This window comes from Eleginops maclovinus, chromosome 4 (genome assembly GCF_036324505.1).
Source record: "Eleginops maclovinus isolate JMC-PN-2008 ecotype Puerto Natales chromosome 4, JC_Emac_rtc_rv5, whole genome shotgun sequence".
Taxonomy (NCBI): Eukaryota; Metazoa; Chordata; class Actinopteri; order Perciformes; family Eleginopidae; genus Eleginops; species Eleginops maclovinus.
This window is the reverse complement of record NC_086352.1, coordinates 28,290,638-28,317,884: the sequence shown is the minus strand read 5'-3', so window position 1 is coordinate 28,317,884 and position 27,247 is coordinate 28,290,638. Positions and strand designations below refer to the sequence as shown.

The following is a 27,247-nucleotide window of genomic DNA, read 5'->3' as shown; positions in this document are numbered from 1 at the left end:
TCTTTAATATGAATATTTTATTTGCACTCACTTTTATTTTGTACTACACCAACTGCACAGCAATCTCCCTTGGGATGAACAAAACACACAATAATACATTTATTATTATTATTATTATTATTATTATTATTATTATTATTATTATTATTATTATTATTATTATTATTATTATTATTATTATTGGGGAATAGCAGTCAGACAATTATACAACGATTGCCAACAATAAGCTATGGACACCGCTGTGGGTGCAACAAGCTTTTTTAAAATGGTTTGCTTTGGTGATCCAGAGCATCTTTAAACTATAAAATTAAAAAGCATGCGAATAATCAAAAGATACATCCAACTCATTTTTACATCTACAAACAAGAGTATTCTTTTCAGGAGAAGCATTTAAAGAATGGCTGCATAATAATCTGCGTAGACTGCTCTGCTATTTAAAAAATACAAATATAATATGTTTTAATTAAATATTGATTAGCAGGTTTAATACACTGTATTATAATATCTGACTGCTACTATCTTGTTATTGTCTGAGAGATAGGAAGAAGATAACTGGATAATGCATAGCTTTTAAATGTCTGGATTACTAAATCACTCCTGTGCTCATGTTCGTTCTATTCCTGTTTGTATAAGAGGTTTACATGTGCTTTAATACAAATAGCCCGTCAACCACTGCAACATATATTCCGTGTCTAGAGACTTCTTCAGCTCTTTGAACTTTTTCTCGGTCCACCTACCAATAATCAGATTAAAGGAAGGAGAAACCTGCTCATAAGAAGCACTAAAACACTGTATCAGTTGAAGGAGAGGCACAGAGTGATACAACAAGAGTCAAAGAATGGCACTGGTGTGCGAGAGACATCGGTGTTGCCATTCCAACTCCTTCATCCTGCTGTACGACTGACGGCTTTCTGACTGTTTGGCAATCTCGATTATTGCTCAGGCCTTGGGGTACCTGATGACGAGACACTGGCTGCAGACACAGGTGAGACTCTGCAGCACGCTCTTTCATGGTGAATCTGAGATGACAGATGTAACTCTAATAAGACAAAAGAAGGAACGGTTTACAAGGACAATTACGCAAAACAAATGTGTGCTGGTGAAATGGTTTATCTCAAGTGGTCTATTATTTTTGATGAAGTGTGTGCTTTAAAAGAGTGTTACTTTTATCAACATGTCAGTGCACTTTTACACACTATTATGTAGTTGTAAGCAGCAATTCTATGGAAACATAGTTGATATTATTCAAGCTACATTTGACTGTATTGTCTTGTATTGCGTTGTTCTTATGATTATACACCAGCCAGCCCGTAGTGGGTGGTCAAAGCTGGGTGGAAGAAGTTTATTGAAAGATACACAGTTTTAACAATTATATTAGCATTCATTATTTTTTACGTACAATAATTCTTAAGCTACTTAGAGAGGAACATCAATATTGTCAGGGTATTCTGATTCAAAATAATTATCTAAATTTCAACAACTAGGATGCATTTATTTAAGGATACATTTATTTAATGATTATACCATTATAAACAAAATACCTGCATTAAAAGGAGAACAATTTACCCTGAAAACTTTGATACAACCTTGTTGTATTTCTGGTTTCATTTTGTATTTATTGTATTAATTTTCTATTAATATAATTAACATACGAAAGTAAATCTGCTGGCTGAAACTATGTAAACTACCAAACATTCCACACATGGTTTTTGAATATGTCCTTGCTGCATCAGTTTTCCCTATAATAGCTCTTTTCCTCAAAGGCTCTCCTACACTTTTTGAATGCTTTTCACCCTTTGAGTTCTATTTAAAAGATCACTAATTAGTTACAATTCACGGGTCCTACTTTGTGATACAGTCATCATAAGCTGTAGACTGTCATTTACTGTATGCCTTAGCATTTAGATGTCTGTAAATTTGATCTAAAGAGTTTAACCCCAACAGCCCAAAACCAAAACTACACAAACTATGAACGAGTGTCCGTATAGTTTTGGCCATGTAGTATAAATCTAGGACAATAACCCCAAAAATTAAAAACAAAAATCAAACAGGAGCTTTTTTATTTTTATTTGAAGTCCAGGCACTAATCAGGATCAGAATCAGAATCAGAAATACTTTATTTATCCCAAACTGGGACATTTTTTTATTGCAGCTGCGAAATACAAAAAGAAGCAAAATAAATAATTAGAACTAAAAATGTAAATAAAATAAAATGAGAAATATACAAATGTGCAAAAACAAGTGCCATGAAATGGAATATTAAATAAGCATAATGTAAATGTACAATGTTAAGTGTCAAAGTGTGCATGTTATGTCCAGTTCACAACAGAGGCTATGGAGCAGTGAGTTGTCTGCCAGCCAGCGGGGAATTATTGTAAAGTGTTATTGCAGTGGGCAGGAATGTTCTCCTGTACCTGTCCTTGTGACAACGCAGCTGGAGCAGTCTGTTGGAGAAGGAACTCCGCTGTCCTTCCAGCTGTAGGTGGAGAGGGTGGGTGGGGTTATCCATGATGGACAACAGTTTGTTGAGAGTCCTCCTCTCCACCACAGCTTCAAAATTGTCCAGTTTGATGGCGATGACAGAGCCAGCTTTCTTAATCAGTTTTTAAAGTCTGCTGGTGTCACCGGCCCTGATGCTGCCCCCCAGCAGACGGCAGCAAAGTAGAGTGCACTGGCAACAACAGACAGGTAGAATATAATAATATATATAGAAGATAATAATATATATAATAATATGTGAGTTAAAGAATGCGGTACAGATACGGACTCTTTTAATAATTTCTCCTCAGTCCAATTCCTTGTGCCGCATTCATGCCGCATTTTGAATGGGTGCATTGTGTTTCTATGGGAGGGACAAATCGTTTTGCTTGCAGCTACATCATTGACAACACCAAGAATTTCACTCACCTACATCTAAAACAGGTTAAAAAGACAATCCTGGTCACAAACTGTTACCCCATTGCTATGCTGGGAAAATGAATATTGAATGAATCATTTTTTTGTCCTTTTTTGTAAACAAGCTTGGATTTCTGCCAGCTGTTATTGCAAAAGCCTATTGAAACCATAGATTGAGCACTTTCACTCAAGCGGATATTTGCATCCGCTTATTTGCTTGTGTTTGCCCTCTTTGGCACAACCTCCTATCCCACAAGGCAGCAGCAATTATCTGAGAGTGAAAGGGGCCCCCAGGAATGCCGCTCGGAGCAACACGTGTTTATCACAGGGACTTACTTCTTTACACCCGCTCGTGTTGGAGGGATTTGTCCAAAGTGACATAAAGGATAATATTTATTTTTAAACTTGCTGATGTTTTTGGTCCTAAAATGTGTCCCGTAATGTTTAATTATGGTGGTGTTATCAATATCCATTCTGGAGGAGGACATGATATCTAAATTCATAATCAGGAACACGTTTTGTTTAACTCTCATTTTACTTTTTACAGTGACTGTTTTAAAGGGGTCCAGTACCCAACAGTGACATAAAGCCAATGTTCTTTATTTAGTCCAATATCACACATCATAGCCTCATGGGGCTTTACAATCTTCACAACATCTTCTGTCTTTATAGACCCTATATTCAGATAAGAAAACCCTAAACAAAATAAACTTTAACATTGAAGCAATGGAGGAAACTTACGGAGAAGGGATCCGTCTCCCTGGACGGACAGATATGAGATATATGATTTGTGTACAAAATATTCCAACATCATAAAATGAATATCTAAACAAGGATGACATACACACATATCTGCTTCAATATGAAGGCCTGAAAAGAGAGAAGGATAACAAACCGAAGCACATCACTTTTGGAAGGGACTGAGGGAGGAGTAGAGGTGATGGGAGCTTAGACACCCATCATGTGTAGTAGAACACTAACAAACTCAGGGTAAGATGTACAGTATGCAGTGGTCTCAAAACAGTGTTGTTCCCTGAAAGCTAAGGCAAAGGATGAGTTTGATGTCTGGGTTTAAAGGCCTAAACCAAGTAGCCTACAACTGATATCACTTAGCATCTTTTTCAAGTGTTGAAATGTTGTTTTGAGGTATATTGCTCTAGACTTATCAAAATAGATCACAGTTTGTCATTACAGATCACTTAATCGCAAGCTTTGATTTAACAGCTGTTCAAAGTGGTGGTTTGAGCACTACCTGGTGGTGTTATGTGTTGTATTTCTAGCTACTACTACCACTGTTGTAGTCCATGTGCTCTGAGTTCATCACTTACTGGGTTTGGAAGGCCAAGCTACTTAGTGGAGTCTGAACCTGAACTGACTTTTCCTCTTATTTAACCTCATGTTTGTTACACTGTCTGTTTCTAGAAAGTGACTGTGTCTCTTTTAGACACTTAGCAGGTTTTTGGCACAGGCTGCTTTTTTCCAACATTCATGTAAACAACTCAATCCACATTATGTTTAGTGATCAGTCTTCATTAGGGGAATTTACTGAGTTCAACAAATGTTCCCTTTGATACATTTTTTTTCAAAAAATATGATTTAAATATTCATTAAATTGATATAGATAAATACTTGTAAACTTGTATCCAGTTGTCGAAAAACACTGTATACTGATATACATATACTTTACACTTGTCTAAGTATTTCCATTTTCACTTCATCTTTTCATCATTGCAGATTCAGATTAATAATATGAAATATAAACACCAAATGAATTGAGAGTAATTAATAATTTGGTAGAATTAAACTTTATTGATCCCCTAAGTGAAATTCCCAATCTACCAGCAGCATTTAAGTGATGAACACATTAATGCATCACAATTCTTAATACAGTAATACCAGATACATAATACTGCTCTACCAATGATTACTTTTGCTTTTGTTACTTTGAATACATTTCAATGCTAATATGTTTTATCAGAGTACTTCTTCCAACCATAATGTTACCCTAAAAGAGCTTTGGGTAGTTCTACTGAATGTATCTTTCTAAATGTTTATTACCTCAACTGTTCATGACAACAATGAGAAACAGAAATCAACTGTATTTTGAGACGTCATTTAGAAGTTTCTTGGTCAGTGACGGTTTGGAGAGGGATACTGACAGGACGTCTCTGCCGCTGAAGGTCATCCATTGACAATGACGGGATTATCCAGGCGCTCCGCCCTGTGCACACTGACCCAAATCTAATCTGACTCTCTCCCCCTGCACTCAGAGCTTTTCAAAATCTATCAACACATCATATAATTACACTGCTGCTGTGACATTCAGAAAACAACCTCAGTTTTCTGAATACAAATGAAATCTGTCTACAAACTGCTTTTACATTACCAACTATTATATATTTTTTTTCTGAAGAAAAAGGAAGTCATTATGCGTTTTCAGAAAAATGTCGAAGACATTCTCAAATACTGCATTTAATGTCTGTCATTTCCAAAACCTTTCACGTAGTTAATTGAAAAACAGTGAACATCTAAATCTAAATGAAGCACACATTGAATTATAGTTGTGCATTACAAACTAAAATAGTTGGTAGAACTTAATCTTTATTATCTACCTGTTGCCTTTTTGGACTTTATCATCAAGCTCTGAGAACTAACTAATGCACCCTGCTTTGGTGGATTCCATCACAGACATCCAGTCTGTCCCTACTCACTGTTTCTGGGTCGTAATGCTGTCATGATAACTTGTTAGGATTACGGACTCTTTGTTTGAGTGACACACAGACTGGGATGAGGTCTGTGTGTGTGTGTGTGTGTGTGTGTTGGGTGGGAGTCTTTAGGTAGGGGGGCTTTGAGGTGTCAGATCTAGAAATCACACTGGGTTAATTGTTTAATAATGTAAATCTGGATTAAACAGGAGTATTGCCCAATCCTGGTGTACTGTGGGGTTTGTATGGCGCTGGGGGAAGGGAAGGGAGGGACAGATGGGTTGACACATGGTCCCTGTCCACCTCCTCCTCCTCCTCCTCCTCCTCACACACTCTTTGCCTAATCTGACCGGGTAGGATGGGGGAGGGCAACGGGCATTCGCCACCACCTCTCCCTCTTTTCTGGCAGCACCCAGCACAGCCGCAGAGCTAAAGCACGCAGGATATGGGCAAAAAAACAACTTATTCCCCTGTGAGGCTGGACTGAGAGCAGCCGGACTTGGTGCTCATGCTGAGGCACTTGGCCGCAGGGAGCCCGGCCGGACTAAATTCACTGCTAATCCAGAATAAGGAGCATGTGAGGCAACCTGCTGGGCTCTTTTTACTTTTTACTTCCATCGTCAGACCTCTAAGAAGTTGTGATCTAGCCTCTTTAAGGATGCCATCTTTGTAGTCACACTTGAGAAAAAAAAAACCTGTTGGTGCTGGAAGTTGATGGCTAAATGTAGAGTGGCCGACGAAAAGCAGTTTAGTGGCACAATGTCGGCGTCTCAGGGGATGAACCGCAGCGGCGCCTACAACTACTTCCTTAACATGGTGGCCTATCAGGTGAGAGCTGATGAGCAGCAGCGCAGGAACCTAGAAGTTTCTGTACACAGTCAGTTTATTATATAAGATAAAGGGTATTTTTCATTGTAGATGATTATTGATTCACTCTGGTCTTGATTTCATTAACTGGAATACCGGGAAAGGGATTTCATTATTTATTGTTCAATAGAAATAGATAGAGATATTTTTAAATCAATATCTCATTAATTTTTGACCAAGTATTGAGATATTTGTTTATGTAAAATTGGTGATATGAATATATACTCCATTACAGGTTCATGTCATGCTTTTCAAGATAAAAGTTAATAATTATTATCACAATATGTAGATACCTATATTATTGGATTGTAATCACTTATGTATTAAAACGCAGCATTTTAATGTTGTAATGTGTTTTGAAATTAACACAACAGTGTATCATACTTTTCAAGGAAAATAGTTTTTTAAAGGTAAAGGTGGTTCCTCTGCTGTGTTATCATAAACAATATTGGGTACCACAACATGTAGTGTTTTTAAAGTTCAGTGAAGCAAAGAACTAAGAATTTTGAGGCTAAAAGGAAGAAATAGTGCACTTATCGGGGACTGTTTTCTGCAGTGGATGAATCTACGTTTGGTGCTACTGAGTGTTTGTGGCAGTGGAAAAGTGAGGCTCATCAATGTGTTTAAAAGACTTTTATGACTCCTTGCACAGAAGAAGAAATTATATCAGTATTTAGTAAACACACAAGGTTATTTAAAAACTTTAATAGACTTTATATTGTGGCTAATATTTGTTTTTTGTTCTGTGTCAAAACATGTTAGCATTGCTAACATGTTTTGTCAGGCCCCACTGAATCAGGCCCCACTGAAATATCTATTTGGATGTATTGCCATGACCTTTTATACAGGCATACTGTTCCTCTCAGCCTCAATCATGAAAATAAATCAGATCGACTGATTTTGGTGGTCCTCTTTATCCTGTAGTATCATAATCAGCTGAAAATGTATTCAATACTTTGGTTTATAACCAATAACTTCATTCATTCTGAGCAGCTGTACTTGCTACGTTTTAAATGCTAACATGGTAAACTAAGATGATGAACATAAACATCATAATTGCTAAACATTATCATGATTACATTGTCTTTGTTTGTCTTTTTACATGACACAGAACAAAAAACAAATATTAGCCACAATATAAAGTCTATTAAAGTTTTTAAATAACCTTGTATGTAATCAAATTTAAGCTGCATTCACATACATTTGCAATTTCCTCATTTTTTGTTAAGTTCTCCATTGCTAGCTTGCTCTGCTACATACAGCTGTCATAGCTAGGTCAATTCATTTGAAATGATTTGCGAACATTCCAATCGGGGCAATGGGCGACATGGCTCTCTCCATAGAAACCCAACGGCAGCAACAGTGCAGAGCCGTTTTACCACTTATGATGTAAATGTAGCTTAAGTAAAGAAAAACCTGCAAATCTAGATGATAAACCATAAATGACATTAATTAAAATAACAAACATAAACGTAAGAGCTTAAGGGAGAGAATGTGTTGAGTTCCTGACATAACACCTCTTATTTTTCGATTTTAGTCATTGTCATTAAAATAGCAAATGGTGATTGCGCAAAGTGAAGTCTGCACAATAATGACAATCCTGTTTACATTGGCTTGGCTTGCACAATGCAATACAGGCTGCTCCTGAGAAATTAAACCTCAATTCATGGCAAAAAGTAAGTGTATCAACCAATGCTCAACCAATACAGGAAGAATTTGTTTGGCCCAGTTACCAAAGAGTATCAAAGTGAGTAATTTGCAGTGAGTAGCAAAAATCGGACGTTGGAAGAAATAAAGAAACTGTCGAAAACAAAATGTAGTATTTCCTCAGTCTGCTTCAGGACAGCAGCACCAACAACACTGCATAGGGACCTCTGATTAATAAATGACTTCTGCTTGTAGTTACAATCACCCAGTTTATCATATTGTTTACACCATCGTACATCAAGTACACGGTGCAATTCCTGTTTCAAATGTATGACTTTATTTGCACAGTCAGGGCTATATACTGTATCTCTGGGGCATTCATTGGTGATTCATGCAGGCTAAACTCTCAGATTAACTTCTTAAACACTTCAAGATCTTTTAAGATCTTATAATCATACCAACAAGCAGGGTCTGGGAAATTCCATTCAGCATGTGGTTCTCATTTTGAGCTCAAAATGAAGGATTCTTTGCTCATTCATGGTTCTTCAACACATTTATTTTTTACATCAGATCCCATCCCTTTGCTTCTTTTTGACCTATATATTCTGTTTGACCCACTGTATTATGCGGAATGTTAATCTGCAGATCTAAGCCCTCTCAATTACTGCAACAACTTCACTCTGAGTATTAATCCTGCATTATGAACCTTAAAATAGGTCGGACATATGCAGTGGTTAGAGCATAACACATTTAAACACCTGTTTTTAAAGATGACTCAGTAAATGTTGGAAGTTCTCAAAGCACTAGATTTTTACATTTCACTTTTTATTAACAAATGAAAGTAGAACAGCGCCAATATTCAGCAGAGAGTGGATTTTCAGTCTGTAGAACCTGAAATATTATTCAATAAAATACCCATACCCATATCAGTGTATATTCAGCCACAAGGCCTAAATATGAGAGATGCACACAGAAAATATGACTACATTTAGGATGTATGGAATAAATTTAGAAGTTGAATAATCAGTGATTTTTGTTTGGTTGGAAACATACAAATGAAGCACCAATTGGTCCTCATATCATATCTGACTAAATGTCATGTTCTCATCAGACAATTTCTGTACAAACTGATCCTTTTGTTATGTTTCATTAGTTACAGGATCAAATCATGTTTGGGCTTCTGTACATGAATAAAGCTCTATTTTTATTTTGTATGCTGTTCCACGAAAATATGTTGTATAATCTTCACTGCATCATTCATCAGATTATGTGCTGCGCGTAGAGACGTGTTTGTCCTAGAATGATTTTTGCTTTTCATTTTAAAATACCACATCTACATCGCTGTAACAGTTTTTTTATCCGCTGATACAGACTTTAATCTGCAGAGTTGCAGAAGCCTCAGACAGATGTGCATGCAGGTTTTTGCCTGCTTAGATTTAATTTAGGATCAGCAGTGGTGGGCTTACATCCAGTCGTTCCCAGCCAGTGGTGGAAGAAGTACTTGGAGTTTTTACACAAGTCAAATAAGCAATACTACATTTCAAAAATACTTCAACTGCGTTGAAAATCTTAATTGAGTAAAAGTACAAATGTAGCGAGATCACAATATACTGAAAGCACCAAAGATATCATGGCCCAGTTCAGAAACATATACAGTATATTGAGTTACTTACTATTATGATTATTGACCGAGCTGGTAAATGTATAGCTAATTTAAATGACTTGATATACTGCTGCTGGATATCATAACCTATAAATATATATATAGTTTATTATCGATTTAGATTTAGTATTAGCTAATAATCAAAATCAAAAAAGTAAATAGCAACTAAAAGCTGTCAAATACAGTAAATGTAGTGGAGTAAAATGTATAATATTGGCTTATAATTTAGTAAAAGTATGATGTAGCATAAACTGTAAAACTCAGTTCCTCAAAATTGTACTGAAGTACCGTACTTGTGTGAATGTAATTTGTTACTACTCTGAAAAATACTGGAGAAAAAAAACCGTTTGAGCTTTTCCAGTGTTTCCACCACTGTTCCCAGCCCTGGTTAATCAGAATTCGAACCGGCATGTTGGCATTAGACTCATTAGTTAATCTGATGGTGACCTCCAAAATCTTCAGACAACATGAGTTATAAATCCTGGACCCAATCATCCACAAACTAAATCACATACTGTTCATATGCTGTTTGAGTTGTGTGACGGTGAGTCTGAAGCCTACAGGATGTCCTTCAGAATCATACAGGGTATCATGCTTTTGGTTATGTATAGCTAGCCTCACAAAGTGTTGAATTTAACACAAAATGCCCATCTGCTTGTGTCTTTCAGGGATTTGGATCTGTAATATTGTATGTGGTGGAACAAATTGTAAAGGGAGTTATGTGTAGAAATATTTCCTGGGGGGCTGAGGAATATCTTATCAAGAAAATGTTTCGTGTTTATTCCTACAGTAGAGTTCACAGCTTAATGCTTTATGTTGATTTTATTTTGATTCTTTTCGTCTGTACAGTGAAGAATTGACATATCGTCTAGCACTACATCCAACCCCATACATCATCACATTGGATGGATAACGCAGTTGTCTTTTTGCTCTATACTTTCTTACTAAAGTCAAGTCTATGAAAAAGCTATATAGTAGATTTCTTTAACTTTCAGGCCTCATGGATATTTATTAACATATGTGTGAAAACCCAGATTCATTATTGTCACCCTCCTACGTTTAAAGGTGTGTTTTATCAGAGGCGTGTTCTCAACTCAAGCACATGCCTCGACTCAAGTCACACATGTGATGACTCAACTTGAACTGCACGTGAACACCGATGACTTGTGAATTGGGCTTTGGAACTGACTTGAATACACGTGATACCTTCCCTCAAGAGCAAAGATTTAGAAGTATGCTTTTTTTTAAATCCCACAATTACTTAAATTTGGTTAAGTATTAAATTACGCTGTTCATTCTGTGCGAGTTAACTTAACTACCTATGACCTCTGGTGTTTCCTGTTCGGTTGTCAGACTGGGTATTGTGTTTGTGTAAGATGCTGATCTGCCTCTCCCCTCTCCTCCTCATTAGATCTGCTGTTGCTGTGGTCCGGCTCCCTGCTCGCTCTGCTGTGCCTTCTGTCCTCCGGTGAAATCGTCCACCAGCACACGGGTCATGTACACCCTGTTCCATATCATGAGCTGCGCCGTCTCCTGCCTCATGCTGTCCCGCACCGTCTCCGAGCTTGTCAGGGAAAATGTGAGCACTACATATCATCCTCTATGAAGCAAATCAAATAAATGTACTGAACTATAACCAAAACAACCAATAATTTAATTGACAGCTGGCAACAGAACTCTATAATTGTTCTGAACAACATTTGTGATGCAAATAACTTACAGTAAAAATACAATTAGAATTGGCAGTGGCCCTAAAATATGATCATTAATATTAAATTAGAACGGAGAAGACGACAAACAGAAACACATTAAAGGTTAAGTAAAATCAAATTGAACAAAACAGAGTTACTGTAGTGTGACTTATGGAGTTCATACCCCTCACTCTGCCCTATTTCCTGTCTGTGTATTAACAGCAACAAATGCCATAGGGTTGATGGTCGGTTGATAGATATAATTAGACGCTACTTTCATATTGTGTTAGCTGTCATTTAGCCCTTCAATAGTGTTTCATTTGTCAGATAGTTTGCATATTTTTTCTCACAATCAATTTTTATATTTTCACTCTTTTAGTTCTGTTTTATCTCCCATTTTGAGAAGTTTATATTGCATAATGGTTTATTTTCTACTTTTTATTTCTAATTATGTGCAATACTTGGTTTTACATGCTGCTGCAGCAAAAACATTTCCCAATTTAGGATCAATAAAGTATATCTTATCTTATCTTTCTCTGAAAACTTTGAGTACAAACATAGAGTTGAATTAAATGACAATAAAAGAAACATCTCTTAGTCCTTGAGGTTGGGTTTTGAATCTGTCGTACATTGTTTGTCTTTCAGGGATTGAAAGTGAAGAAATTCCGTGGGGAAAAAATGTCAACATTTTTTTGATTTTTTCTTACTGAACCTTATTTTAAGGTCTCAAATAACATATAAAAAGCAAACAACAACATTTTTTTCTTAATAAAAACAATGATATTCTTATCTAGCAGCATGAAAATAAGTTATTTTTAGTATCAGTAAATTTGATCCAAACACCTCTTCATCGTTTATGACTTTACCCTGACAGAAACTCACTCTAAAGCAGTAGATTAATATATTGTGTGTGTGTGTGTGTGTGTGTGTGTGTGTGTGTGTGTGTGTGTGTGTGTGTGTGTGTGTGTGTGTGTGTGTGTGTGTGTGTGTGTGTGTGTGTGTGTGTGTTTCAGGTGCCTTTCTTCAACATGGTGTGTGACCAGGCGCATGGCGGGGGTCACTGTGAGATGCTGGTGGGTTACTCTGCGGTCTACAGAGTGTGCTTCGGCACTTCCTGTTTCTACCTGATGATGGCCATATTCCTTATAGACGTGAAGTCCAGTCAGGACTTCAGAGCGCTCATACACAACGGGTCAGTGCCGCACAATACACCTCACAACATGTTCCTACTGAGAAAATCATCATCTCATTGAGCTGGAGTATTTAAATCCATAACTGTTGTACTTGCACGTGAACACAGCATAACAGTCCTGACTCAAAGGACAACAAGATAAATTAAACAACACATGAAATAATATGAATGGAAACCTGACACCATTAAAAAAATATATATATCAAAATATAAATTATTTGGTGTCTACCAAAGGTATTGGTGGATTTGTGTGTCTTTTATTAAACCTGCTGATAAAATGGGATCAGTCAGAAATACATAAAGCACTGAAGATGTCAGCTCCTTTAAGCTTCTTTGAAAAATAATAAGGCTGTGGAATTTTTGTCTGAAATATCTAACAGGATGTTATTTTCCTGATTCAGTATAGGTTGCCCATCCAGAATTGTCCATGCCTCATCTTAAAATAGGACAGTGCGTAAAGGTTGTTTTCTTCCTCTGGTCACCTCCTGACCCTGCCTGCTGGCCTATTTAAAGCCCTTTGTTGTCACAATTTCCAATACAGCCGATTACAGCGCAGGTGACACTCAGATTAGGATTTGACCGACTGGATCGCTCATCCTCACTGATATACATCTACCTGCCAGAGTGTTATCCATGCCACAGTGCCACGGTGAAAGGTTGTAGCGTCTTATGCAAAGGTTACGGCTCTTTGTGGTTGTTATGGACGGGAGTAACCTAGTGGCCGACTGAAACCTTGGGTGAACTCTAAAGGAACAAACAGAGACACATGGACCTGCAGGGATATCAATAACGACTCAAAACCTCTTAGGTCATAGAAATGTATTCACAAATATCACTGAAATGTTATGGATCCAAATATAGAATAAGAATGTTTGTATTACTCAGGAATAACTCTTGGTATACATATATGCAACAAATTTCCTCCTGATAGTTGAGAAACAATCTCTTAATTGTTTATTTTAATTTTGATAAAATCAGTTATCCTGTTATAAGCAAAGCCTTCCAACTACTTTTGTTTGTTTGATGTATAAAATGTCAGAAAAGGAGTTAAAAAGAGTCTCTGGCAAAACATTTTATGACTGACAAACAAGACTTCAATATGTTTTAATTATATCTATATTAAAGAATTTAGGTTCCATCTTGGACCCCTTTTCATCCTGTAGTAGTTTACTGTAGTTATTTCACACTGAAATGAATTGGAAAAAAAAAAACAAATTTGTGGGCTAGATCAAGCATGTAGTAATAAAATACTTTCTATAGTTTTTACCACTATTTTTTATTTATAATTGCTAACCCACAGAGTTGAAAGATAAGAAGAATAAAGATAACAAATAAAGAAAAATGAGAGACAATGTCATTAACCGATTTCTGTGTCTCTCCATGCGTGGCCTGCAGCTTCTGGTTCCTGAAGTTGATCACTCTGCTCGGGATGTGCATGGCCGCCTTCTTCATCCCAACGGAGTCCTTCCTGCATGGTGAGAAACTGTCACTGCAGGAAAGATAAATCCACCCTGAGAATAAATGTGATGGTGATGATGGTGTTAGTGCACCTCCTCCGGAGTCCTGCTAGAGGGCAGCAGAGAGCCACTCCTGAAAACCTAATAACACTTTATATGACTCACTGCTGTGAATTATTGGACCATAAATCTCTACAGCTTCATTTCACTTTGTTTGGGAACAATAAACATGACTGGGATACAAGCCTGATATCAGAGCTGATTTATGATTCCCAGCTGGTTCTCTCTCCCTTTATCTCTCTCTTTGATTGGTTTACCTCTTTCACTTCCCTGAAATAAATCAAGCTTTATGGTTTTCTCTTCCTCTCTTCCCTCAGCTTGGCATTATGTGGGTGTGGTAGGGGGATTTGCCTTCATCCTCATCCAACTCATCCTCATCACAGCTTTTGCGCACACCTGGAACAAGAACTGGTGAGTGAGAGCGTCTGAAAATATTTCATGATGAAATATGTGGTTTCAGATAAAAATCCTTATTTAGCACATTTATTATAACACAAAGTGGTGATACATGAAAAGAAAACTGCAGGACACCTGTCCTCAATACAAAGATATGTATTTATTGTAATATATAACATTTTCTCATGTAGGGTTTTTTAAAGGGACCCTATTATGCTTTTTGGGGTTGTGTCTTTCTGGTAGTCTTATAGGTTTTTGGGCATGTAATTGATCTGCAAAGAATGAAAACCCAAAATTCCCTCCAGAGGGAGTTTCTCTCCCACACACTCCCCCCCTGCCTGAAACGCCTCAATTTGACTCTGACTTTGTTTACTTCCATAACACAATGACACCACTAGGTAACACTTGCGCTTCTATTAGCTAGCAGTCCAACACATTGTAAGTGATAGGCTAAGGGGCATGACATCTCTAAGCGGTTGACCAATCACAACAGAGCAGAACAACTACCAATCAAAGCAGACTGGGCTCTGGTTTCAGACAGAGGGTGAAAAGAGGTGCTGCAGCACAGGCAGGAGGAGAAAAATAAAGAGCTTTTTGAACATTAAAGTCACAGTAGAGATACAACATACAAATATGAACCTGAAAATGAGCATTATATATCCTCTTTAGATCATCTAAACCTGAGACTCTAACTACTCCAACATAAACAAGCGCTACTTTTTACAATAACAATAATTTCACGTAGGGAGAAGTATTCTTTCAGCTGTATGGCTCAAGTTTACGTTTGTCTCTCTCCCTTTTCATCATGATCATGTCCTTGTGTGCGAAGCGAGCTCCATGCAAAAAAAATGTTTCCAATTTGATTTAATTGACTTTACTGGTCTGCAGAGACCTCAACCCCATCCAACACCTTTAGGGTGAACTGGAACGAGCCAGCCTTTATCACAAACCTCAGAGTTGGTCCTTTCCCTATGCTGTTGTAGCTGTTTGGGAATAAATCCCTGCAGGCTGGGAATCCAGCATCTGGTGGATGGCTGAAACCAGAAGACAGTTATCTCAGTAGTGTATTGCTCGTAGTTTTGGAGTGAGATTTTGTTTCTCCGCATATGTGTGTAAAGGTTCGGGTTTTCCATTTGTTACCTTATGTTGTACTGAAAAGATATATAAAAATAATAATAATATAAATAATTTCCTCAACATTTTAATTTTTCAGACTATACTAATCCCCCGCTTATTTCCTATGTCTGTAACAGAATGTTTTCAGGGGTCACAGGCCAATAGAGTGGTTTAATATGAATGAATGTCCCTTATGGGTTTAGGAAAATGGCCCACATTTTAGACTAAACTGTAGTCCAATGGTGGTTTAGAGGTTTGAGTTCCAAACGTGAACCCTTATGTCCTGGTTTGTGTCCACATCATACACTATCTATAAGAAGTAGAAGTAGTCAGCCTGAGTTGCTTCTAGTTTGGCTTTTTTGCTGTCATTATTTTGGGTTTTAGTCATTGCTATCTTGTTTTTATTGATCCAGCCGTGACACGAGAGGTCTGGGCTCAACACAACCAAACTCGGAACAACACTTTTATAGGCAACCAACATTTTATCTACTTTCATAAACTAAAAACACAATAATAATTTTCATAGACCTCTTTTTGCCACTATTGGAGATGCCCCCTGGTGGATGTCAGAGAGAAGGCAAGACTAAGGTGGATGCTCGGGTACGGACGGGACCTTTGTTGCAAATCATACCCCATCCCTCTCTTCTCTTGTTTCCTGTTATCTTATTTGAAATGAAATTGAAATCCCAATGGATTATCTGGAATAATTTACATTGTCACATGATGAAGCTGTCTTTTTTTGTTTGTGGAGAGTTAACATTTTGGTGCGACATTGTTCTCAAAGGACAGTGATAACATAATTAAGGTCCCTCGCTGATTCTTATACAGCACAGCCCGTTTCACATCTGGAGAAGACAAGTATTTTTCCTCACTGGTGATGAGGGATGCCGCTTGTGTCCACTACAACTTTGCAAATCATACAGACTGACTAAAGCAACATCTGGAGTTCTGTTTCCGTTTCATACCTTTAGTTTCATACCTTTTTATAGTTTTTTTAGTTTGCTTGGGTGCAGTTTCCCTCTTTGGTACCTAGGAGGGATTTCAATATTATTATGATATTGTTCCCAAAAAAACCTACATTTATTAGTCAGAGACTTTAAACTTGGAATTCATAATTTAAACGAAATGTTTGTAGAATAAGATTTGGCACCTTTGAAAACCTTGAAACCTTGAAACCTTGATTTGGCAGAAGGGTTTTGCTTTTTGAATCAAAACATGTTTTGGTCTGTAACCCTTTAGGAACATCTCCATCACAATTTTCTAAAGTAAAATATTGTTTTGACAACCAACTAATTAATACTTGATCAATTGGATAGTAAGCAGTACCAAATACTTACCTCACAAGGAGGAGGGTTGAATGCCGGGGGGAAACATTATGGTGGTATCGGCAGACGTCTTGTGTGTAGTGTGTGGTTAAATGGCTTTGAATCCAACCTTTACATCTGAATGGTCTGTGACGTGTCCCAATTCATTCAGATAAACCCGTTCTCAGACAGCCATCTTCTGACCCAGATGTTATTTACCGTGTCCAGCTGTAGAGCCATCCGTCTCTCCCAGCCCCTTCTGCACTGTGCCAGCAGAATTGTAGCTACAACAACTAAGAGGATTTAATAATTCAGGAAATGTTCCAAAGCAGACACACAAAGCCAACAATCCTCTTATTCCCTTTACAGCGGTAAAGAGTGTATGTCCCTCCTGGGTTTGCAGGGCAGCAAACTGTTAGATTTCTCCTAACATAGTGCTCCACTAATCACTATGCAGCTGGTAGCCACATGTAGCTCCAAAAATGCAATATTTGTCTCCTAACCTCCTGTAACTTCTGAACTTCAGTGATGTTTTGTGCACTTTAGTTACTTCACATGTTCGAAGTCCTGGGCAAAGAAAAATTTCAATACGGAAAAGGTGGACTTTTAACCCATAGTGCAGAACTGTACCCTTGTTAGTGTGTGAAGTTTGGTCATCTCGTTAAATTTCCCAATCCTACTTATACCATTTAGATTTTTCTCACTTTTCTTCAAACACAAACTTGAAAAGCAATGAAAATAGTTAAAAATATGCTTTAATGGCTAGCTGTGGCGAGGAGGTAAAATGGTATTCCACCAATCTGAAGCTCAGTAGTTCGATCCCCAGCCTTTTCAGTTGACTTGAGAAAGTTTCTTTTGGCAAGACACAAACCCAAATGTCTCCCAACGGCACGGCCAATGGTGTGTGAGAGTGACCCTAATCCTAACCAATATAGATGCGGTCCTTATCTATTTTACCATTTAATGCATAAAGAATGAGGTATCCTGGCTTTCGGATGCAATAACGCTGAATGAACACTTGGAATGAAGCTCTTTAGCTGCATTCATGGGTCTGTTTTTTTTTTTTACACGCAGTTCATGAGACAACAAAGAAATGCTCATGATAAATACATCACTTCTGACCTATATGTATGCCAATATTCATCTTAAATGTGTGAACAGGTGTTTATGGTTTGAAACAGCACCAAAAACACAAGTATGTAAAGCTGCTCTCCTCTCTCGGTCCTCCCCCCCTTTAGGTTGACCGGAGCAGCAGAGAACAAGCGTTGGTACATTGCGGTGATGTGTGCCACCCTCTTCTTCTACACTATCGCCACCATGGCCTTCACTTTCATGTACAAGTACTACACACACCCGGTCGCCTGCCAGTTCAACAAGGCCCTGCTGTGGATCAACCTGGGGCTCTGCGGCCTCATGTCCTTCATTGCCGTCACACCGTGCGTGAAGCAGAGTGAGTTGATGAAACACCACAACTCACATGTCTGTCATTGACGCACAGCCGTGAAATAACTGTTAGTCCATCTCCAGCTATGCAAACATCCCCCTGTTGAAACCAGTGCTGCTGCAGATAATAATAATAATTAGATGGAAGCTAATATTCTCTGTTCCATGCTCTGTCTGCACACGTCTGGGATTTATGATAGAAACATACAGCTGCTTACTGAGATGAGAGTAACAATTTTTCCACTGTTGTTTTCCCGACTTTGATGAGGTTTGATCGGTGTGTTTTGGGCTGTTAAAGTAAAGTATTTTACATTATACTAGACTGCATACTCTGACCCTGAATCCCTCTTTCTGTCCCCTGTAGAGCAGCCTCGATCGGGGCTCCTTCAGGCGTCCATCATCAGCTGTTACGTCATGTATCTCACTTTCTCTGCGCTGTCCAGCCGCCCGCCAGAAAAAGGTACGCTAACCAACAGACACAGAGCAGAAGCACAGCAGCAGATCTGTGCAGCTCCACTGTGTCTCTGAGCATGTGTCTTTGTCCAGCATTAACACTGACACACAAACCTCACCTTATATATCAATTAAAAGAGAATCATATGGTAAAAGAAAGGATATAAAACGCACCACTTCATGCAGTCGACGTCATTTGCAGTTCTCTTTGTGTTGAAATGTTTTTTAATAACACCTTTGTTGGGTTCAAGTGAAGTCGCTTTTCATTCTTTAAAATCAATCATCACCAAGCAGCTCAATGATGTTTTAAAGTTGCTGCTGTAATAAAAAAAAGGCATTGAAGAAGCCTAACAACCAAATTGAAATGACAAATATTTACTTGGAGAAACAGATCCTGCACTGTCACTGTAACCTCACGTTGAAAAAAATACCTCCTTAATAATAATAATAATAATAATAATAATAATAATAATAATAATAATAATAATAATAATGACAAAATGCCTCTACCTTCTATAAAAAGCATTTTTAAAAATGAACATATCTTTGATCATTTTCAAATGTATTTAAAGGCAAGCATAAACTCAAGCAGAAACAGTTTTACAATCTGCTCTGATGCAAGTAACCTAATGGAAAGTGGTTCCATAATAATAACTCCAGCTAGGATTCAGAAAAAATCTAACTAGAGACCTCAAATAAGTCTGAAATGGGTTTAAAGACCTGAGTTTCAGCTGACTAAGGCCTACTGTAAAGGCATCATCACACTTTGATTGGCCAAGAGGGTCAATGCCCCCAGCTGCTCTCAATTCTTAATTAGCAGCCAACAGGTGGGAAGCGGACGAAATCAATAAAATATATAAAACAAACTTCTGTTGAGGCACCTGTCAGCGAATATTACGCATGGGTTTAAAGAAAGGTCTGAGTCACGATGCTGGATCACGGAGTACAACAGTTCTCTTCTCTTTTGCGTGCCTCTTGCGTACCCTATGGTAAAAAACCATATGCCTACCGGGTGCGCCGAGGCCACCACCTGCTACCAAATTATAATCACCGGGCTCTCTCTCCTCCGGTTTCCAAAAACTGCTATCAAAACAAATGCATAAAACAACTTATTTGATCGGCAAGAATAAGAGGTTAAATTTACAATAAACAAAAACAGCAATAAAATAAATGTGTAACTATTAAATAACTACTATAAGTCTGTATATGGCTCCATCAAGGTGATTCGAATAACCTCCAATTAACTCAGGCCAATTGTGACATTCAGGTGAAATTAATTTGGAAAAGGGAACTAAAAACAGCTACCAAAGAAAGAGGGACTGTTACAGCTATCATTATAATATAAAAGTCCATCTTGGTTTTGGGAACCACATGGGACACAATATAGTGCAACCTGAAAACAAACAGAACATGAACAGCTATCACAAACACACACACACACACACACACACACACACACACACACACACACACACACACACACACACACACACACACACACACACACACACACACACACACACACACACACACACACACACATACTGCTATTTTAAATGCCTCTATAATTTGCCTTTACTTTCCTCATAATGACTCACCTGCTGGCTCCAGGTAAGACAAAGGGCCTCCACATGGCTGAGACATTAGTGCAGAGGCTTGTCAGAGGCCCCTGTCTTATCCAGGGTCTAAATCTTAATGGCACGCATGCAAATAAAGACGTACACTGACAAACGTACACACACAGATAATCTGGGATGAGATGTGCTCTGACATGCTAGCTGCTTGGCCGGTGGCCTGTGGTGGGGGCAGACAGGATATTTGTTTCGCATTCCTCATGGATCCATTGACAACATAATAACACAGGGATACAGCCTGACAACGTAGTAACATAGGTCCTCACACAGCTCGTCATGTTAATCAGATAAAGTGCAACTTATTGTGATATATCTGGCAATATAGAGTGATGTATTGGTCTGTTTTATACAGCTGAGGAAAGGTCGGATCACACACAGGAGGTTAGTTGTTGGTGTATTGTTGCTGTAGATTCAGCAATAATGAATTTATCAGGTGTTGGTTTTCTTAAGATTTAAGGGGACATGCTACTTTTAATATCTGTCGTTTTGCAACATTCAAAATTCTAGCAGACCAGCAAAAAAGACAAAGTTAGCAAACAGACCAAAATGTATTATAGACATAGGGTAATCAAGATAAACATAGGGAGTCTGACACCAAATACAGTTCAAGTCCAGACAAAGTCAAGAGCAAATGAGGTCCTTCTCTAGACCGCGATAGGCAATACAGTCTATCCAATGATTATTCTCTTCTTTCCTGCATAGCCGTGCACACAGAGCTATAATGCAAGCAAAATATCTAGAGAACATACTAGCTGTGTCAAGAAGACCTTATAAGTCCTACATTTTATTAGGATGTTGTGTTATTATCAGTCGGTTGTAAAACAAACAAGTAAATTAATCAGTTCATCAACAGCAAATAGATTAACTTTTTAAAGTCTGAGAACATTATTCTGCAAAGCCCAAATAATGCGATGGAAACCGATATTTTGTGGAAAAGTAAGCCATGATTGACATGTCTCCGCCAGTTGTTTTTCAAAATTGTTAATTCATACAGTTCATAAAACTAAGTTGAGCCAAAGGAGGGATACAAAATATTTCATGATGATTATACTCCAAAATCCCTTAGAGGTCATGCTTCAAGGAACAAAAATTGCATTTCCATTTAATATTAGGTTGGAAAAAAAACAATAAAAATATTAACGTGACTTATGACTACATTTTTGGTCTTTGTGTTATCACACACGCCTACTGTATGTGAGAGTGTACAGTAGGTGTCTGAGTCCTGGGGCAGTGCAGGACATTGTAGCAACTTGTTGAGAAAATATGCACTGTGGATCTGTTATAAAAACACCTTTTCACTACCACACACAAAGACACACACATACACTGCCATCGTGTGATACTTAACTTCCCCCTTAAGTGTTGCTGAGTTTCCTTCCTCCGCTACTCTAATTCATAAATCTGCCATACAATCATCTCAATGTGGGATGTATGTCTGTGTTCGTGTGTGCGTGCGTGCGCGTGTGTGTGTGTGTTTTTGACAAAGACATCTTTTCTCGTTACTGTCTTCCTAGGCCCTTGTTTGCCTAGTCTGTCCCCGGAAGGCTTATTCGGCTCTGACCTCACCAAGACAAACACACACACACACACACACACACACACACACACACACACACACACACACACACACACACACACACACACACACACACACAGAGTCTGGAGTGCAATTGAAAAGACAACTCACAGTGCAGGACATGTTCACCCTCCCCTGATGACTCTTGACCTGTGTGTGTGTGTGTGTGTGTGTGTGTGTGTGTGTGTGTGTGTGTGTGTGTGTGTGTGTGTGTGTGTGTGTGTGTGTGTGTGTGTGTGTTTGTCATGAGGAGGTAACAGTCTGAGTCCTGTAATTAGCCAGTGTTTTCACTGAGTTCAGGTTCCACCCCCCACACACAGCACACAAATGAAAAACTTCTCTCAGGAATCCTCAGCCGACTGAAACTGACCCTCAGTCTTTGCACATGCATGCACATGTGTGAGCATACAGTACATATTTGTGACGACTGTGTTCACCCAAGAGATTGTCCAGAGGGGGAGTCTATTAGAGAGAGTCCCAGAAGGAGAAGTGCAGCTGAGACCCCCTATTTTACAAGAAAGACAGAAATTTCCCAGGATATGAAAGGAAGGACAGAGAAAGGAAGAACACATGAGGAAAGTAGAAGTTGAAGAGAAGGGGTCATCAACCGCTAAGAGCCACATTTGCGTTTTTTAATATCTTTGTTATCGAGGCCTAATCAGCCTCTCATTTAATATTGTTTTACTTTATTACAAAATGAATGTCTATTTTCAAAGACTATAAAGAAATCAAAACCACTACAAAAACTAGCAAGCAACTGAGCAAAACAACCACAGATTTATAAACAGCTGATGTAAATCTCCGAAAACTGTTTCCATTTCTTTCTTTCTTTTTGCCAAGAACACATAGATGCAATACAAGACTAGTATTGTACCTTTATCTGTAAAGAGTTTTGTCTAGTTTTTCCTGCAGAACACAGTGAAAGTTAACACGCTGTTTTGCTCCCTGTGTCAGTGGTGTATCAGGGCATGAACATGACCGCCTGTTACCCCAGCGTTGGACAGGACGACATCCAGAATGAGGGCAATGCTGTGGCCATCATTGGAGCTGCCATCATGTACTGCTGCGTCCTCTTTGCATGGTGGGTTGTCTCTGTTAACATCATCTATATCTAAATAATTACTCTATATACACTGTCCTTACATAAGGATAAAGTCCAAACCAAAAATAGATTACAGAGATAAAACTAACACTAGTCTTGATCTAATAAAAAATAACATTGGAATTTTTCCTCAGTAATGAAGCTTCCTACCTGGCAGAGATGTTCGGTCCATTTTGGATGATCAAAGTGTATCGCTACGAGTTCCAGAAAGCCACCTGCTGCTTCTGCTGCCCTGAGGAAGAGGAAGGTTTGTTCTGATGATGTTAACATTATACATGTTTTCTTAAAAAGGTGCTTAGTGGGGTACTTGTCCATCTTTAATGTACTCATTCCGAAATATTACGATAAAATCCGGACAAGAAGGTGGTCCAGGATCAGCAAAGTTCTGCTCTTAATAAGTATTTGGTTTTGCACAGCATAAAGATTAGCATCCAGGCAAGTCAAGCTATGTTTCATGTATGCAAGTTTTACATACAAACAGAGCGGGAGAAATGTCAACCATAGAAATAAAAAAATGGCTTCATGGACGCAACGGTATAAAGGTTGGAGGTTTTGGAACATTTTTATTTTTGGAGTAATCAGGCACAGAAAATTGCAAGTTGAACTTAAATGTATTTATTTGTATTAACAAGAGAAGGAAATTCAAATAAAATCAAGTACAAATGCTAATAGCTGCAAACAGGTATGCGTAAGTGGATACAACGTTGGAGTAAAGCGCTTATTCATTAGTCTGAATGTTGCTCGGTTGGGCATGTAACCAAAATATCTCGACAACAGAGAATAAAATCATGGTGATTTTCAGCATCAATAGGATGAAACAACAGGTGCTAAGGATAATTATAAAGGAGGGCATGGTCAAAGGGAAGGGGGCGGGGCAAACTGCATGTTGACTATTAACAAGGAGATTTCTTTAAACCAGTGTTTAGTGGCCATTAGAGGGTTTATAAGAGTTCCAAGTAGCACATGAAAGTAGCACCCTCAACAAATATGTCCTATAAATTCAAAAACTATTTCAACTTACCATTGGATGGGTAGTTCATCAAAACATTGTCCTCTTAACTCTTTAGCTGTACTGCACATTAAATTGAATTCTGCATGGAGTGATTAGATGGCTTTGATCCCTGCAGTATTTACAAGTTCAGCAATTGAATAGAACTACTATAAATTCAGTGATGTTCGAAGTTGGCTGTGACATTTGCACATTTTCCTTTTCAGTGGAGGAGGAGTTTGTGATGGAGGACAACAACAAAGGCTGTCAGAAGGTGATTCACAATGAGACGCAGAGAGTGGCCTACAGCTACTTCTTCTTCCACTTCGTCTTCTTCCTGGCCTCACTCTACGTCATGATGACCCTCACCAACTGGTTCAGGTTAGTTTATGCCATGGGATGTATACAAATTAGAGCGCGAGTGAAGGATCGATTAAGGTGAAGGGTGTGTTTTTCATTATAGCCTAAGGACGGGGAACGTTTTTAGTAAGAGTGTCTATCCCTCAGTGGTGGAATGTAATAAAGTACATTTACTCAAGTAGTGTACACAAGTTGAATTTTGAGATACTTGTACTCTGTATTTTTCAAATGTTGTGCTTCTTTATAGTGTACTCCACTACTTGTATCTGACAGTTTAAGTTACTAGTTATTATTGTGGCAACAGGTGAAAATGCGCTACAAAGGCCCGAAAAATGTCCATTAGGCAAAACACGCTGCAGTTTCACAAAAAAGATGCAAATAAAAAAAACACAAATGTGCCAAAACGCATTGTGGGAAGAAGAATGGATGGTGTCAGCTGATAGGAAATGATGTGTGAGATGTTGTTTTCACTTGGCACCGCTTTTCTAATACCTTAATAAAATGCTGTTCAATAATCCTGTTGGGGATTATTTGAGCCATCGCTGTGTAGCTTTTAAATACATTGCGTTACCTTCCACTGGTATAATAATGTCTTGTCAACAGTCCCTACACAATTTATTTATTCCTGCCTAAAATTGTGTTGTCCTCCTGCAGCTATGAGTCAGCAGTTTTGGAGACCACCTTTACCCACGGCAGCTGGTCTACCTTCTGTGTGAAGATGTCATCGTGCTGGGCCTGTGTGATCCTCTACCTCTGGCTGCTGCTGGGTCCTCTGTGCAGCTGCCAGTCTGAATCAAGACCTCGGCGCTCACGCATCAAACGGCGCTCAGGATTGTCCCGTCATGTGCATGTCAGTGTCTGACACGCTCTGGAAGTTGAATAAGGCGGACATGGCATGATGTGGACGACCGATCATCTCCCCTTGGGGACCTGCAGGAAGGGATTATGAGGATTGGAGGTCACAGGGGTCATGGGTAAAAGACTCACAGGGCTGTGAAAAGGACCATTCAGAGAAGGACCAATGCTCTGTTGATATAAGAAGAACTGGATAAAGACTTTATGATGTCACAGTCTATATGCAGTTAACCACTAGTGAGGACCTGACTGTGGTTTGGAAACACAATTACAGTATGAATTGCCAAAGGGATCAGAAGTATAATGTAAAATGTGGGAATTATAGTAAGTAATTGTAAACATAGATACATTTATGAACTTAAATTAGTATTACATTCAATTATGGGCTGTATTTAGTCTTTTAAGAATACAACAAAGGCGGCTTATATATATTTGCACTCCTAATTCTAGAGGAGATGTTCCACTGTTTTTTTTTCTTTCTTTTTTATAAGCAAAATAATCTACCGTAAAAAAGAAAGCCCTGTTATTCCTCTAAACTTAGATGATGGTTTTGATCATGAACAAATCTTTCTCGAAGTTCAGGATTGATTGCATTGACTGATGGTTCAAATATGACCTCGAAAGCATGAGATAGTCCTTCCTGTACATTTAATTAGCTACAAATGTATGCATTGCATAGGGATATTCGTTAAAATTAATAGAAAAATGTGTTACGGGAATATTAAGGTAGATATACGCCAGTGGTGTCCTTAAAAATAAATGAAAAATAATCTGGATGCATAAATCAATAAATAATCCAGATGCAATGCAGACAGAACAGACTTCATGTAACATGAGATACAAGGGTCCAAGATTTAAAAACAAACAACTGATGACGGGAGGAAGTGCAGGTGTACTGGAGGACAGGTGGTTGAAGGGCTAATGGAAAACAGGTGAAACTAATAAGGGCAGAACAAACACAAGACAGGAAGTTAAAACAGACATGACATTGAGAAAACGTCAAAAATAAACCACTAAACTGATAAACGCATAAAGCAAGATCATAATAGTTCTAACCAAACATAATCTCAGATGTTGTCTCTGTGTTTGGTGAAAAGTTGAACTTGTAACCATTCGTTGTGATTTCCAGTACATAGCCAAAGAAAGATTTGTTCATGTGTTTAAAAAAAAAAACCTAACGTGTCCCGGGTCACAGGGATTCTGTTTCAGTATTTTCTCTGCATTGACGGAGGGGCAGCTAGACAGAAATGTATGATGTTCTTTAAAAGTCAACACAAGCGTTTGTAAAATTGAGGCAAAAATACTTTGCATTTGACTCAACAAGGAATGCATGCTCACAAAATGTTGCTCTACAGTACATTCACTTTTACTCTTGTTTACATTTTGTTTTACGTTTTTACTGTCTTTTGAAAGCTTAAAAAAATTGAAACCATGAGTGCTCAAAAATCAAAAAAGTACTAAAAGTCTCTTTCAGAGGGGATAGAAGCTCTCTGTCTCATGCCTTCAAATGAAATAGACATGTCTGCTGAGGTGAACCGTGTGATCTAAAGAAGCCCCCCACATGTTTGTGTAGATGTTGGTATGTGGAAACCTGGGAATTAATGGTTTCTAAACTGAAGGGACACTGTAATCTGGCTCAGTCCAAAAGGAATAAATTATCTGTAGTTTAATGTAATGTTTCCTTTGTTCTAGATGTGAAGATTTTTTGTAAATACAATGTTTTCTTACGATCACGTCTGTTTTCATGTCTGGTTTGTTAAAGTGGCTATAGGTCTTTGCTTTAATTTACCGTTACTAAGTAAATGTTGATAAAATAAAAAATGAATAAAATGTAATGACTTTA

General features: G+C 38.2%; 1 protein-coding gene across 4 annotated transcripts; it reads left to right on the top strand.

Moving 5' to 3' along the window:
- The first annotated feature begins 704 nt into the window (after positions 1–704).
- Positions 705–27,074, top strand: serinc4 (serine incorporator 4). Of its 4 annotated transcripts, none has more exons than XM_063880551.1 (11): positions 705–985; positions 11,189–11,356; positions 12,482–12,660; positions 14,056–14,135; positions 14,495–14,588; positions 18,232–18,443; positions 18,801–18,896; positions 23,054–23,180; positions 23,336–23,448; positions 24,417–24,570; positions 25,204–27,074. In XM_063880551.1, exons 1-11 carry the CDS (start codon positions 959–961, stop codon positions 25,409–25,411), a joined length of 1,458 nt encoding a protein of 485 aa, XP_063736621.1. In that variant the 5' UTR covers positions 705–958; the 3' UTR covers positions 25,412–27,074. The 4 variants fall into 4 exon arrangements, with proteins under 4 accessions (XP_063736621.1, XP_063736619.1, XP_063736620.1 ...); XM_063880549.1 differs by lacking the exon at positions 705–985 and adding an exon at positions 5,947–6,428; XM_063880550.1 differs by lacking the exon at positions 705–985 and adding an exon at positions 5,963–6,177.
- The last annotated feature ends 173 nt before the right edge of the window (positions 27,075–27,247 follow it).